We start from the raw sequence: 15,322 nt of genomic DNA, 5'->3' as shown, positions 1-15,322 counted from the left end.
GGCTATTGTCTCGATGTCAGAGAGATCATGTTCCTCAGATGTCCAGAACATCTTGATCCAAAATAGAAAGGATTCCACCACATTAACATATGCTGCTAAATAGAAGAGATTCAGGATATGGTGTGAATAATGATATTACAACCCGTTAACTCCTGCACCCCTGCTGTCTTGGACTATTAGCTTTTTCTGAAGAATTCAGAGCTATCTGTCAGCTTTGACTGCATTTAGCAGTCATTTCTGCATAAGACCACAATGTCCAGAGCCACATGGTGTTTTCCTACACCACTATAGTTAAGTTTCTTCAGGGCTTTATTCATGTTTTTCCACTGGTAAGGGAACTTCCTCCATGGGACCATAATGTGTTCTGGAAGGCTCAATGAGCCCTCCGTTTGAATCTCTGGCAAGCTGTTCCCTGTTATTTATATGTGAAAAGGTCCTTTTTAGTAGCAATCACATCAACTAAAAGAATTGGTGAAATGCAAACTCAGATGGCAGGCCCTTCTAGTGTAATATTTCATAAGGATAAGGTATCACTCACACACCATCCCAAGTTCTTACCCAAGGTAGTCATGGATTTCCATTTGAACCAAGTGATTCATTTACCAGTATTTTTCCATAAGCTACATTCTAATCAAGGGGAAGAAACTAGGCTTCAAACTTCAGGTGTTTGCAGAGCCCTGCCTTTTTATTTACAAAGGACCAAATCCCTCAGTGTCTCCTCAAAGCTATTTATAGCATTTGCCGACAGAATGAAAAGTAGAGCGGTATCAGCCCAGAAACTATCCAATTGGGTATTGGGATGTATTAGGGTCTGTTATGAGCTAGTTAGGTTAGATCCTTCCTTTCAGATTAGACTCACTCCATTATGCAGCTTCCTTGCAAAGCATTCCCATTCCGGAGTGGAACATTTGTGGACAAGCACTTGAGGAAAGAAAACATACTTAACTTACAGTGGCTGGAGTTCAAGGTGTGTTGTCCGTATATATTCCATGACCTGCCCCCTTTCTTCCCCTCCCCTCCCCCACTACAGAATTCTGAAACATCTGGGTTCTGTGATGATGAAGGAACAGAATGGCAGAATGGGTCCACACTGTCCTTTATGCCCTCAGTATGGGAGCAGAACACCTAAGGCTCATGCATGGTCCCAATGGATACTGATGGCCAAAAGACTCCAATATCTAGTGTATGGGGTGCATGTGCAGCAAGATTAGAATATATGGACAACATATCTCAAAGAATTCTAATTACTGTAAGATAAGAAACTTTTCTTAGCTATGTTTTCTTGGTAAGTTTATTTTATGAGTATGTTCTACCTGATTATGTTGTAAATGCTTATGATATCTGTTCTGTTTTTCTCTGAAGGTATCTCTTTGCAAAACCCTGATTAGCCTTGCTTTGGAAGGACTGTCATATTACCATACTTATGACAGATTGTTCTTGGGCATAAGTGTTGTCATGGGTTTTGTGGGCTGGACATCTTATGTAATTTTGCTGATTGTCAAGACACATACTAGTCTGACTAGGAGTACCGATGATAAGGTAGGTTGAAATATGCAGTGATGTTGCTGCCCAGTTAATTCGCAATTTATACATGCATAGTATTATTTGTACAAAAATAGTAGGCCAATTGATAAGCAAGCAAAGCTGGAGTAAAAGATCCTTGCCAGCAGGAACTACTTGTAGTTTGAGGGAAATCTCCCTCACCAACCTGCAGGTACGGTTCAGGACATTGTGTAATGTATGAGGAGAACAAATGGACAGATTCCATTGCTTCTAGTTGCAGTAGGTTTGTAGTTCATAGCAACTGTGGTATACATTGATTCATTAAAGTCAAGAAATACAGACCATGTATCCATATTTAACCAGGTCAGTCTCCACATCAGTGGAGACTCTGTTAGCCTTTTCATGACACTGCTCTTTTCCCTCCTCCTTACCAGATTTCTTTTGTTCTTTTTTATTATTATTTTACTGAGATGAATTTTGGCCATAGGTTCTCTGACTGTGTTTGCAGTATTTCCCACTTCTTGTCATTCATGACCATGTGTTAGAAATGTAGTGTAGTTGTATTAAAGGAAAACTATTGTATTTTGCTCAGTCACATTCTGAAACCACACTCAGACAGACACATTTCTTTTCATGTACAGTATTGGGCAATGTTTTTGGAAATGAAGGCTTAAATTGGTGCTTGGGGGAATTCTCCCTAATATTGGCCTTTCTAATTTAATGCTAGTGACAGCCATTTTGCTGGTAATGCTGTATGAGGTAGGAGAATATAAACTAACTTCTCCCTTCTTTCATATTGGCTTAACATCAGAAGAACATAGCTGTGTAAATACATATTCGCCCTTAATTCTAATTATTTAACATTAAAATACCTTGGGATTGTTAATCCAGACTGGCTAATAGGACTGTTTACGTTAATCGTCTCCTAAAACTGTGTGTGGCTTTTTATGCTCCTCACGAAAACACTTCCCCTTAAAACAATGTGTTATTTAATTTAGGAAGAATTCTAAGTTTATCAATTTTTCCTATTTTTAAACATCCGCAGAAAATGTAAATCTCCTTTCATCTGCAATTTGGGACCAAGTTGTGGAGCCAAAAGATGTATATTAACAGTTGTGATAGAATGAGTTGTATTAGGTCAGTTTTCAATGTGACATATCTTATCCTAACTTAATATGACATAACATGCCAGAAATTTTATTTTAAAAGTCATTTAGATTTGATACTTCCCATCAGTTTAGATCAGGGGTGGGCAAACTTTTTGGCCTGAGGGCCACATTGGGGTTGCGAAACAACATGGAGGGCCAGGTAAGGAAGGCTGTGCCTCCCAAACAGCATGCCCCCTCCCACTTCCTGCCCCCTGACTGCCCCCCTCAGAATCCCTGACCCATCCAACCCCCCTGCTCCTTGTCCCCTGACCGTCTCCTCCCGTGACCCGCTGCCCCTAACCACCCACCTGGGACCTCAGCCCCTATCCACCCCCACCCCCCCCCAAGCCCCCTGCGAACATGGGCGGAGGACTCAGGAGCAGCAGTGGCAGCTGTGCAGCCAGAGAGAAGCAGCGGTTCCCCTTCAAAGCACTGCTTCTCTCCGGCCAGCTGCATGGCCACCTGGTGCTCCTTCTGAGTCCTCCAGCCGCATTCCATGGGCTCCTGCAACCCGCACTGCCTGCCTGCTCTCCTGCCCCCTCAGTGCAGCCCCTCTTCTCCTCTTTCCCCCTCCCCAGGGTCCGGGCACTCGGGCAGCTCAGCACCGGCACACCCTCCCCCCTGCGGAGGGTGCACCGGTGCTGAGCTGCCCGAGTGCCCGGACCCTGGGGTCCACTGTTGTTGGGGGGGGGGCGTGCCAGGGCACCCTGTGTTCACTTGTAAATCTGCACCTGAGCCGCGCTGCCCGGCCAGAGCCAGCCACGCCGCTGCGCTGGCGGCACAGTGAGCTGAGGCTCTGGGGGGCAGCAGGGCAGGGGCTGGGGCCGGCTGGGAGCTCAGGGGCTGGGCAGGACAGCCCTGCGGGCCAGATGTGACCCGCAGGCCATAGTTTGCCCACCTCTGGTTTAGATAGAGACAGTTTTATGTCAATTACAGGGGAAGGAAGAGGAATGAATGTTTTACACTAGCTACCTGGTCTGCTCTCCCCTACATGTTTAATATGTTTGCATATCCCACTATATATTTTTACTCCTTCAAAGAAGTTGACACAACTTATAGAAGAAAAACAATAGATAGGGTTGTTGGTTTTTTTAGGCTTTGTCAGCATATAATGTACCAAAGACTGCCCTTGGATCCTAAGGCTTTTGCATGTTATGTCAAATTGTAATGGGCTTTGGAACAAAAATATTTAATAAAACTTTAACCTTTCAAATATCAGAATGTTCCCAGATTACAGTGAGTGGTTCCTGAATCAATGTAAATAAAAGCTGTGACAAGAAAGGAAAATGCTTATTTAATGTTCCTCTTTGTAGACATAGAGGTGATGGATATGCACTAGTGCTATTTTAAGAAATACCAGTTTAGAAAATTTCATCCATTTCTAAGTGTACATCAGAGTTTTATATTTTCTGAAATTCCTCTTTCATACAGGCCCTTTATTCCGCAATAAACAAGCATGATAAAACAACGTGCAATCTCTCTTCCCTACTAAAAGGAATATTCTCTTTAGGTTATAAATTCTTTGGAGAAGCCCAATTTTTTAAAATCATTAACAGGGCTAGCTATGTCTAGAAGCTTTTAAACAATAGTTATCTATAGCCATCTCTTGTCTATAGTCTTATACTTAGTTTGTACGCTCTTCAGGGCAAGGCTCTTCTCTTTTGTGATGAGTTTCTGCAGTTGCTAGCACAATGGGGCTGTGGCTTCTAGGAGTTATCACAATATAAATAAAAATAGCCACGTTCCTTGGTTTCTTGTATGAACATCAAAATTCAAAAAGGTTTAGAAAAAAGAGGATTAATACCAAATAAATTAATTTCAACAAATAAATGCAAACTTGAAGCCTCTTCTTGCAGACCTGCCTTACACAGAAAAACCTTACTCACGTAAGAGAAGGCCGTGGAGAATCAATCCGTAGTTCCTGAAAAGAGGGTTGGATTTTCCAATAGTAATTAAAGAATTGTATTCCAGTTTGATTACTGAAGTTTCTTCTTCTACTAATTTCTTACACAAAAGAAACAAATGTGCACATGGAATTTTACGTTGAAACTTTTGGACATAGTAAATGTTATGCAAACTTGGGTGCTAAAATTTATTTTTTTAAATGCATATTTAGACACCTAAATAGAAGTATCCTTATTTTCCAAAATTCTGAGTAACTATAACTCCCTTCGATTTTCAAGTACATTGTGCATGCACAGATCAGTGTTGTTTGTGCACACATATTTTTCATGTGCAGTTTCCTGTAAGTCCTTTTGCTTGAAAATTTTAGCCCTATATGTTTAAATGCCATTCCTAAGTATTTTTCTGCCTGGAAACACTATACAGTTTGCTGATGAACCACCTTGTACGTTAGTTTAGCTGCTTTCTTGGAATAATGTTTGATGTACTGTGCATCAGATAACTGGGAAATAGTATTCTGAAGTTTGAAATATTAGAGTACTGTTTCAGGAATGTTTATATGAATCATTTGCATTTCAGGCATCTACTGTTCTCCTTTTGTATGGTTTTGCAGCTATTGGAGTATTAATAGCTTTTTTCCTGCTGATTCAAACCTGTCCGTGGACGTATTACATATATTGTCTGTTACCGGTACCAGTATGGTATGCAGTTGTGAAAGAGTAAGTAAAGAATCAAGCTGATTCATAAACTCATCTCGCTCGTCTTCTACGCCCTGCCCTTTGTTGACAATCAAATTCTGCAAAAGTCATTGAGAAATGTTTTTCTTCCTTTTATGAAGTATTCATTTTCCAGGACCTTCCAGGACACTCTGGTTTATCTCTCCCTAGCAGGTGAAGTGGGGTTTCCAAACTGACAGCTATATTTGGCCCTTCTAGTAGATACCTCTCTATTTGGAAATTTTTTTGACCAATAAAAATGGTCTCATACCCTCCAAAACCAAAATAACATTGCAGTGTGTGGGAGAAGCTGCCTCTAGATTCTAGCCCCTGGAGCAAGTTCCTGATGTGTTGGAGACGAATTTGCAGAAACTGATTTCATAAGTTGGGCAAAATGTTCCTTTTTTCAGTGATTTTTCAAACTAAGTCTGGTCCAAAGTGCTGAACACTCTCAACCCCCACTGCAATAGAGGACACCCAGCACTATTCAGAATCAGGTTCTAATTCTGCAAAATTGGTTGATGGTTCTAGCCTATGCTGAAAAAATGCTCTCGATTATGGAAATATTTGTAAGTTTGCAGTTGCCGTTACCTGCCTGACATATTGGTTGTTTGTATTATTCAAAGAAAACTGGACAAGCTCCTGTTGGCTTTTAGTAATGACCTGTTTAAGTAGACACTAATAAAGCTAACCAGGCATATTTTTGTCAATGCTTTTGAATTTTTCATCAGTTTCAGTGGATGCTGAACTTAATGTAAATATTCATAAACTCAGTAGTCCATACACATGAAGGTAGTTCTGATAGTGTCAATGTGTAAAGTTAAAAAAAATGAGAGCTGCTTCTGAGCACTTACACTCTTAAACCTCCTAATTTATGGCAGTGATCCTGTCTAATTTGTTTTAACTAAAGATAATGATTATCCTATGCAATCTTCCTAAACAGATTCAGAGTTATTCAAGACCTTGCGTCATTGCTCTTGGTATTTCCTCTGGGTCAGTCTATTGGATTCTTAGTAGCTGGTGCTCTGGGAATTGAAATATTAGTAAGTACTTTATTACTATGTATTTATAAAGGACTTCATTGTTGGCTTTTTATCTGCTTGAGGAAATGTTGCTTTTATTAAAGTTTGTTTTTCATTTTCTTATTGAAATTTTTTATTAGGTTTTCAGCTTTTTTTACCGCTCTACACTTACTGTTGGTCTCATTGCCTTTGCTGGCTGGCCATTGATCACACGACTGTGGGCTCAGGCAAAGGTACAGTAATGCTTTGCCAAAAGGCATTAAATTGATTGGCAGTTGGTTACCTTTTAGTAAATGGTTGGTCTCCTCTTTTGGACTGTGGTCTCCTGATTCTCATTCCTGTAATGCACTTCCTGTTATCACTATAATGGCTAACATCAAGCAGGACAAGATAATGCCACATTTCCTGGATCTATTGATGTTACAGTTTCACAGGCCAAGCAGTAAGGGTGCTGACCAAGCAGCACTGTCATGACACTTGACTGAAAGCTGATCCTGACTGTAGTGTGTCTGCACTCTTTTGGTAGTCACTGTAATGGTCCAACAAATTGGCTAGGAAATCCAAGATTTCTGCTGAAGTCTAGTGTCCCAGTTAGCTGTGTCATGTTGCCATCCTGTTTTCAGGCTAGCTTCAGTGTTACCAGTGTTCAGTTGTTGTATTCTGTGATGTAATAATTAAAAAGGCTTGGGATAAAATCCCATGAAAATAGTCATGAAACATACACACATATTTTACTAAAATGTAACAGTTTTATAAACATTGAGGTCCTTAAAGGAAGCTTACAATGATTAGTCATAATACTGTAGGCCTGTAGCTATTTTTTAAATACAAATATTTCTTGAAAATTAATTTTTAAAATAGCTATTATAATCATCTGTCACTGTTTCACTATCTCTGTAACCAAATAGTGTACCTCGTCTCACCTCTGAATCTGCCATTGTACTAAAGTTTCCCAGCAAAAGCTCTAGTCTGGTATTGTAGGGTGGGAGTCAGATGGCACTGTTTCCACTTGAATGCGTGGGAAAGCAGCAGTTTTCAATGTCAGCCATCACTGTTAATTTATTCAGAACCCTTTTTAATCCAAAAAACACAGCAAACTCTAATTTTTAAAATGTATTATGACAACTCTAAAGATACTTCTTTTCTCTTGTATTCAAATGAGAGAGATTCCTGAGTCTTGCTTTGCATTATAAAACTGTCCAGGTGGCAGCTTCCTATTCGACTGTTAATTATTTTAATGTATTTAAGACAATTAATGGTTACTTGTTCTTCTGAGTAGTTATAGTATAGAATATCTGTGATAATATTAGTTTTATTGGGATCTCATCTTGCATTTCACTGATTTCCATAAAGTTATAAATAAACCCGGTTTTCTGAATAACAAGTTGTGCTCAAAGGCCCCAATTCAGGAAAGCACTTAAACACTCTCTTAACTTTATTTCCTCTTGATTTCAATAGGACTTTAGAAATTATTTAAATGCTTCCCTGAATCAGGGTCAAAGTGCTGTAGTATAAATGGCTCTGTCAATTTTTTTCAGTTTATCCTATCCATGATGCATGCAACCATTTATTCTGATGGAGATTCTAATGGCTGACTGTACTATTAGCTCAGTATAGCAAATACTGAAATGTTTTCTCTGTACAGTCAGTTTTGTCTGCAGGCATGATTTGCAAAGATGCTGTGGTTTGTTTCTTTCTTCTAGGTAACAACACTGAGCTGGACTCTATTATGTTTACTCTTGGCAATGTTTCCCTTGATGCCTGTTGTAGGAAGAGAGCCTAATATTTCTCTGGTGTAAGAACATTTTGTTGATTAAAGATCTTTATTTTTCCATTTAATATTCACAAATTTAAATTCCCATATCTAATTTTAAGTAATTTGTCATTGAATAAAAGTCTGTAGCTAATGAAGTACTCACATTAATGGGATGGATTTTTTTTCTCTTTTATTATGTATCTAGCTTTTCTTTGTTGTTTTCCTGTTTCCTGTATCCTTTCCTCCTTGATTCTCTCTTTGGCGTCTCCTTCCTATATTGTGCATTTCCTCCTCTTCTTTCCTTTGTCTCTTCCCCCACTGAGCCATTGTCATTTTTTTCTTGTGCATTTCTGTTATCTCCATCATCCACTCCATTCTCATTGCCAACTACCGCTTCATCTTGCAGGCATCACCAGTCTACTTGCCAGTCCCACTGATTGGCCCAGCATGGGTTGGTTAGATGTAGTATAGAACTTAATGCAGAGAAAGAAAATGCTTGATTTGAACTTCACACAACACTTCTTTCCCTGCTCGACACATTGTGCCTAATGGAGTCATTTTAGCATGCTGTCACTGTGCTTGAGTAAGAGATGCCATTAGAGCTCTGATACCTGGCTATGCAGCATGATGTTTGGAAGGTGGGGGAAGAGCTATGATCCTAAATATTTTCAGAGGTATTGATGCTTTTCCCAGACATAATTCCAACACTGCTCATTAAGTTTTAGTCCATCCTAACAGATTTTCGATCCAACCCTTCCCCATCTACTGCCAACCCACTCATCTTTTGTCATTGTGGTAGGCATTTTAGGAATATCTAAGAGGATTTTTCACACCTTATTAGCATCTTTTGGCTGCATATGTATGCATACATTTCCTCCAATCCAGTCTAGTTCATTCTTTTTTTTTTAATGCACATTGGATTCTATCCACTACTCTGTTTCTCCAGGCACTCCGGTTTCCTTCTCTCCCTGCTTTTTCATTGCAAGTGATCCCTAATGCAACTGGCACTTGCTGGGTATCCTTTTGGTCCCCCTCCTCCAGTTCATCTTTACAGCTCTGAAATGTTTTGTGCTTGTTTAACTGTTGTCTTGGGTTTTTTGGATTTTGAAAATATACATGGCTTCCTGGAACACATGAAGCTAAGGGAAGGGATGGAAGAGAAACTACAAAGATAAATAAACCAGAGCTTCACTGAGATCCAGGTGCATTTATTACACCTGTGTGAGCAAAATGCACACGTTCCAAGGCTATGACCCTAGCAGCCCCAAATCCAAGATCAAGTTTCCTTCAGTAATTTGAAAACTCAAACTAGGTAGCCCTTGTGTAATTTCAATATTGGTTATTATCAGTACCTGCAAGTCATTACATGATGGGAATTCAGTGGCCCGAGTTAATTTTTTGTTGTTTGTTCATTTCTTGTTGTGCATCTGTCCACATCACAAAACCAGTCTCAGACAGGTTGTTGGTAGTCTCTGCAGAGAGTTCAGGGAATGAGTGGGTATTAGAACTTGGGGGGAGGGATAGCTCAGTGGTTTGAGCATTGGCCTGCTAAACCCAGGGTTGTGAGTTCAGTCCTTGAAGGGGCCACTTAGGGATCTGGGGCAAAATCAGTACTTGGTCCTGCTATTGAAGGCAGGGTGCTGGACTCAATGACCTTTCAGGGTCCCTTCCAGCTCTATGAGATAGGTATAACTTTATTACTACTTATGGCTGATCCTTTACATCAAGGCTGAAGCAAGTTGTAGGAATAGTCCAGGGACGCTTGCAGTACTTTTCCCCTTGCTGAGCTTTTGCTACAAGAAAAAGAACATAAAGATAAACATAACCCATGGTCTGTCTAGTCCACTATCCTATCTTCCAATAGTGGCTAGTGCCAGATGCTTCAGAGGGAGTGAGCAGAACAGAACAATTTATCAAGTGATCCATTCCCTGTTGTCCAGTCCCAGCTTCTAGCAGTCAGAGGTTTAGAGACACCCAATGCATAGAATTGCATCCCTGACTATTTTGGCTAATAGCCATTGGTTGAGTTATTTTACATGAACTTATCTAATTTTTTTTTAACCCAGTTATACTTTTGACCTTCACAACATCCCTGACAATGAGTTCCACATGTTGACTGTGCGTTGTGTAAGAAATACTTCCTTTTGTTTGTTTTAAACCTGCTGCCTATTAATTTCATTGGGTGATCCCTGGTTTGTGTGTTGTGTTCCTTATTCACTTTCTTCACACCATTCATGATTTTATAAACCTTTATCATATTGCCCCTTGGTCGTCTCTCTTCCAAGATGAACAGTCGCAGTCTTTTTAATCTCTCATATGGAAGCTGTTCCATACCCTTAATCATTTTTGTTGTCCTTCTATTGTACTTTTTCAAATTCTAATGTATCTTTTTTTGTGATGAGGTGACCAGAACTGCATGCAGTATTCAAGGTGTGGGTGTATCATGGATTTATATAGTGGCATTTTGATATTTTCTATCTTATTATCTATTTCTTTCCTAATAGTCTCTAACGTTTTGTTAGCTTTTTGACTGCCACTGCACATTGAGCAGATGTTTTCAGAGAACTATCCAAAATGATTCCAAGATCTCTTTCTTGAGTGATAACAGCTAATTTAGACCCCATCATTTTTTGTGTATAGTTGGGATTATGTCTTCCAATGTGCATTACTTTGCATTTCTCAACATTGAATTTCATTTGCCATTTTGTTGCCCAGTTACCCAGTTTTGTGAGATCCCTTTGTAACTCTGCACAATCAGCTTTGGACTTAACTATCTTGAGTAATTTTGTATCATCTGCAAACTTTCCCACCTCACTGTGTACCCCTTTTTCCCAGATCATTTATGAATATGTTGAACAGAACTGGTTTCAGTACAGACCCTTTGTGGACTCTGCTATTTACTTCTCTCCACTGTGAAAACTGACTGTTTATTTCTATCCTGTGTTTCCTATCTTTTAACTGGTTACTGATCCATGAGAGGACCCTTCCCTCTTATACCATGATTGCTTACTTTGCTTAAGAGCCTTTGGTGAGGGACCTTGTCAAAGGCTTTCTGAAAGTCCAAGTACACTGTATCTACTGGATCACCCTTGGACACGTTTGTTGACTCCCTCCTTCAAAGAATTCTAGTATATTGGTGAGGCATGATTTCTACTTAGAAAAGCTGTGTTGACTCTTTTGTATCATGTTCATCTATGTGTCTGATAATTCTGTTCTTTACTATAGTTTCAACCAGTTTGCCTGGTATTGAAGTTAGTCTCACTGGCCTGTAATTTCCAGGATCATCTCTAGAGCCTTTTTAAAATATTGGTGTCACATTAGCTATCCACCAGTCTGACTTAAGCTGATTTAAGCAATAGGTTATATACCACAGTTGTAAGTTCTGCTGTTTCCTAACTGATTCCTTCAGAACTCTTGGGTATTTCCTGGTGATTTATTACTGTTTAATTTTTCCCTGTGTTTCAAAACCTCCTCGATTGACACCTCAATCTGAGACAGTTCCTCAGATTTGCCACCTAAAAAGAATGGCTCAGGTGTGGGAAACTTCCTCACATCTTCTGCTGTGAACACCAATGCAAAGACTTCATTTAGCTTCTCCACAATGGCCTTGTCTTCATTGAGTACTCCTGTAGCACCTTGATCGTCCAGTGGCCTCACTGATTGTTTGCAGGCTTCCTGCTTCTGATGTACTTAAATTTTACTGTTAGATTTTGTGTCTTTTTCTTGTTGCTCTTCAAATTCTTTTTTTTTTTTTTTTTTTTTTGGCCTGACTAAATATACTTTTACATTTGACTTGCCAGTGTTTATGCTCCTTTCCATTTTCTTCAGTAGGATTTGACTTCCAATTTTTAAAGGATGTCTTTTTGCCTCTGACTGCCTCTTTTATTCTGTTGTTTAGCCATGGTGGTGGGTTTTTTGGTCCTCTTACTGTTTTTTTGTTTTTTTTTTTAATTTGGGATGTACATCCAGTTTGAGCCTCTATTATGATGATTTTAAAAAGTTTCCATTCAACTTGCAGGCATTTCACTCTTATGACTGTTCCTTTTAATTTCTATTTAACTAGCCTCCTCATTTTTGTGTCATTCCCCTCTTGGAAGTTAAATACTACTGTGGTGCGTTTCTTTGGTATTTTGCCCCTTACAAGGGTGTTAAACTTAGTCATAAATTTAGTTAAGTGGAGAACTTCGGTTGTCACTGTTGTCAGTCAGGCTCTTTTAATTTTCATTCATTTTTATAACAGTACAGTAACTCCTCACTTAACGTTGTAGTTATGTTCCTAAAAAATGTGACTTTAAGTGAAATGATGTTAAGAGAATCCAGTTTCCCCATAAGAATGAATGTACATGGGGGGGGGGGGTGTTAGGGTCCAGGGAAATTTTTTTTTGCCGTACAGTACAGTACCATAGTTGGGAGGTGCCCCGCCTTACCCCACACAGGCACAGCCCACTGGCACTGGAGACAATGAGGCAGGCAAGGAGGCTGAAGGTGCTGTAGGCTAAGTCTAAGCACGTTGCACAGCTGCAGCGGCAGCTTCCCCTACTCTGCAAGCACCAGGGGCGGGGGGGGGCTCAACCTTTGGCCCACCCTCGCCACCCCTTTCCCCAACCCCCCACCCTTAACCCGCCTCTTCTTCCCACCCCCCAACCTTCCCCTTTACTCCGCACGCCGTGTCCCTTGCTCCTCCCCCCTGCCTCCTGCCCGCAGCAATCAGCTGGCTTGCAGCGTTCAGGAGGGAGGGGGGAGGAGCGAGGACTCGGCACAGGCTCCCTCTCCCTCCCCTGCCTCCTGAACTGCGCAAGCCAGCTGATTGCCATGGGCAGGAGGGAAAGGAGGGAGGGGGGAGCCTGTGCGCCGAATCCTCATTCCTCCTCCCTCCCTCCTGCCCCCGAACATCGCAAGCCAGCTGATTGCCGTGGGCAGGAGGGAAGGAGGAGGAGCGAGACGCTGCACACCTCCCCCCACCCTCCCCTGCCTCCTGCCCACGGCAATCAGCTGGTTTGTGGCATTTGGGAAGCAGGGGAGGGAGGGGGAGCCTGCGTGCCGAGTCCTTGCTCCTTCCCCCCCTCCCTCCTGAACACCACAAGCCAGCTGATTGCCGTGGGCAGGAGGCGGGAGGAGGACGGGGAAGGCGCTGATCCGCGGGGTCTGCCGGCGGGTGGGAGGCACTGTGGGGGGGAGGGTGTAGGGAAGCTGATGGGGGGCTGCCAGCTGTGGACAAAGCAGGCAGCCAAACAACATTATTAGTGAAGCATTGCACAACTTTAAATGGAACATGTTCTGTAATTGATCAGAGACGTAAGATTAAAACAACGTTAAGCAAGAGGACGTTAAGTGGGGAGTTAATGGAAAATAAAACAAAACTTAGATTATTCTATTCAAGTGAGTTGAAACCATCTTTTAAGAAAAAAGAAATTATTATATGATGAATAGTGACATTCTTTCTATCAGAATCAGACTGTTGTACTACCACTAATATATATTATCATTTAAATGCAATTTCTTAATGTGACCCAAAAAACCTTGAAGCAAATTACTTTAAATCACAGATTTTTGTAATTCAACTCATAGACTTGCAAAGAAAGTAATTCAAAGAAAGCAAAGAATGATGGGTGTTATGTTAACATGATGAACAAGACACATAAACAAAACAAAGACCTAGGATAGAGAAAAAAGAAGGCCACAGTGAAAGTTTATGGATGACAAGCCTTCAAAAAACATCTGTCACATCATTAATTTTAACCCCTTGGTCTGGTTTCCCAAAGATGGGTTGTAGATGCTTTCTGAATGTTTCTAGCTGTAATTTTATAAGATGACTAGTTTCATTCCTGTGAGAAAAATCCTATGGGAAAATCATTCTTATGAGAATTTTATAAAGAGGGACATTTTAATAATTGTTTGTTTATTTAACAGAACAGTAGCAGGTTTGGTGATTCTCCTGATCTCTTCCTTCTTCCTGGCATGTCTTTGTAAAAGCAAAAATAAATATGTGCCTAAGAAAGATCTGACAATACTCCTTTTTCAGGTCAGTTGCTAATTTTCAATACATTTGAATGTTGCAAAATAATTTTTATATGTATATTTGTATGTACTGTCTAAGGACCCAGTCCTGCAAACTCTATCAGGAAGTTCTGTTTATTATCGGGAGTTGTCCAATTGACTACTTTTTTAATGAAACTATACTCATAGTAATAAGCACTTTTAAATGTGGTAATATTTGCAGTATCAGATATTCATTCTCTGTGTGTGTGTATTGATGCATATGTATAGATATGTGTGTATGTACACACATGCACACACATTTACATATGTTTATATGCCTTCCTCTTCAAGGTCAATGTCTTACCCTCAATCCACATGTGTAACTTCCAGTGACGTTTGTGTAAACTGCATTCGCTGATTCAAGGACACAGTATGGTCCTAAGAGTTTCTTTTCGATTTCTGGCTTGAACTTGAAGAATAACATGAATCTGTAATCTAGTTCTTTTCTGCTGGTTAAATCCATTTCTTTTATCATGGCAAAGTTGAGAATTATGTATGGCTTTCTGAAATTGGTGGGTATTTCTTTCACAATATATGTTGCGACAAAGTTCCCCCTCTATCTTGGTGGGTCCTGCGCTTATTGGCGGATTTTCTTGCCACATAGATTCACCATGTGGGTTGGGGAACAGCCCAGAGACCTTCCCCTCTGGAAGAACCCAAGGTCCAAGTCAATTGGGAGGTTTGGGGGGAACCCGGGCCCGCCCTCTACTCTGGGTTCCAGCCCAGGGCCCTGTGGACTGCAGCTGTCTATAGTGCCTCCTGTAACAGCTGCATGACAGCTACAACTCCCTGGGCTACTTCCCCATGCCTCCTCCAAACACCTTCCTTATTCTCACCACAGGACCTTCCTCCTGGTGTCTGATAACGCTTGTGCTCCTCAGTCCTCCAGCAGCACACCCTCTCACTCTCAGCTCCTTGCACCTCTTGCTCCCAGCTCCTCACACTTGCACCACAAACTGAAGTTTCAGAGTAGCAGCCGTGTTAGTCTGTATCCGCAAAAAGAAGAACAGGAGTACTTGTGACACCTTAGAGACTAACAAATTTATTAGAGCATAAGCTTTCGTGGACTACAGCCCACTTCTTCGGATGCATATAGAATGGAACATATATTGAGGAGATATATATACACACATACAGAGAGCATAAACAGGTGGGAGTTGTCTTACCAACTCTGAGAGGCCAATTAATTAAGAGAAAAAAAACTTTTGAAGTGATAATCAAGCTAGCCCAGTACAG

At 40.8% G+C, this 15,322-nt stretch overlaps 1 protein-coding gene across 9 annotated transcripts in view; it reads left to right on the top strand.

Annotated features, from left to right (window-relative positions):
* Positions 1 to 15,322, top strand: part of PIGN (phosphatidylinositol glycan anchor biosynthesis class N) — a 155,266-nt gene that overhangs the window by 83,147 nt on the left and 56,797 nt on the right. For all 9 annotated transcript variants that reach the window (XR_004644636.1, XR_004644637.1, XM_034762080.1 and 6 more), the window contains 6 exons: positions 1,363 to 1,539; positions 5,133 to 5,272; positions 6,213 to 6,312; positions 6,432 to 6,524; positions 7,995 to 8,086; positions 13,958 to 14,069. Coding sequence is in view for 7 of the 9 variants with exons in the window: in XM_034762080.1 (XP_034617971.1) it covers positions 1,363 to 1,539; positions 5,133 to 5,272; positions 6,213 to 6,312; positions 6,432 to 6,524; positions 7,995 to 8,086; positions 13,958 to 14,069 (714 nt within the window). In the remaining 2 variants the exon portion in view is untranslated. The remainder of the gene's footprint in view (positions 1 to 1,362; positions 1,540 to 5,132; positions 5,273 to 6,212; positions 6,313 to 6,431; positions 6,525 to 7,994; positions 8,087 to 13,957; positions 14,070 to 15,322) is intronic.

Source organism: Trachemys scripta, chromosome 2 (assembly GCF_013100865.1).
Source record: "Trachemys scripta elegans isolate TJP31775 chromosome 2, CAS_Tse_1.0, whole genome shotgun sequence".
Classification (NCBI taxonomy): Eukaryota; Metazoa; Chordata; order Testudines; family Emydidae; genus Trachemys; species Trachemys scripta.
This window is presented reverse-complemented; position numbering and strand designations above follow the sequence as displayed.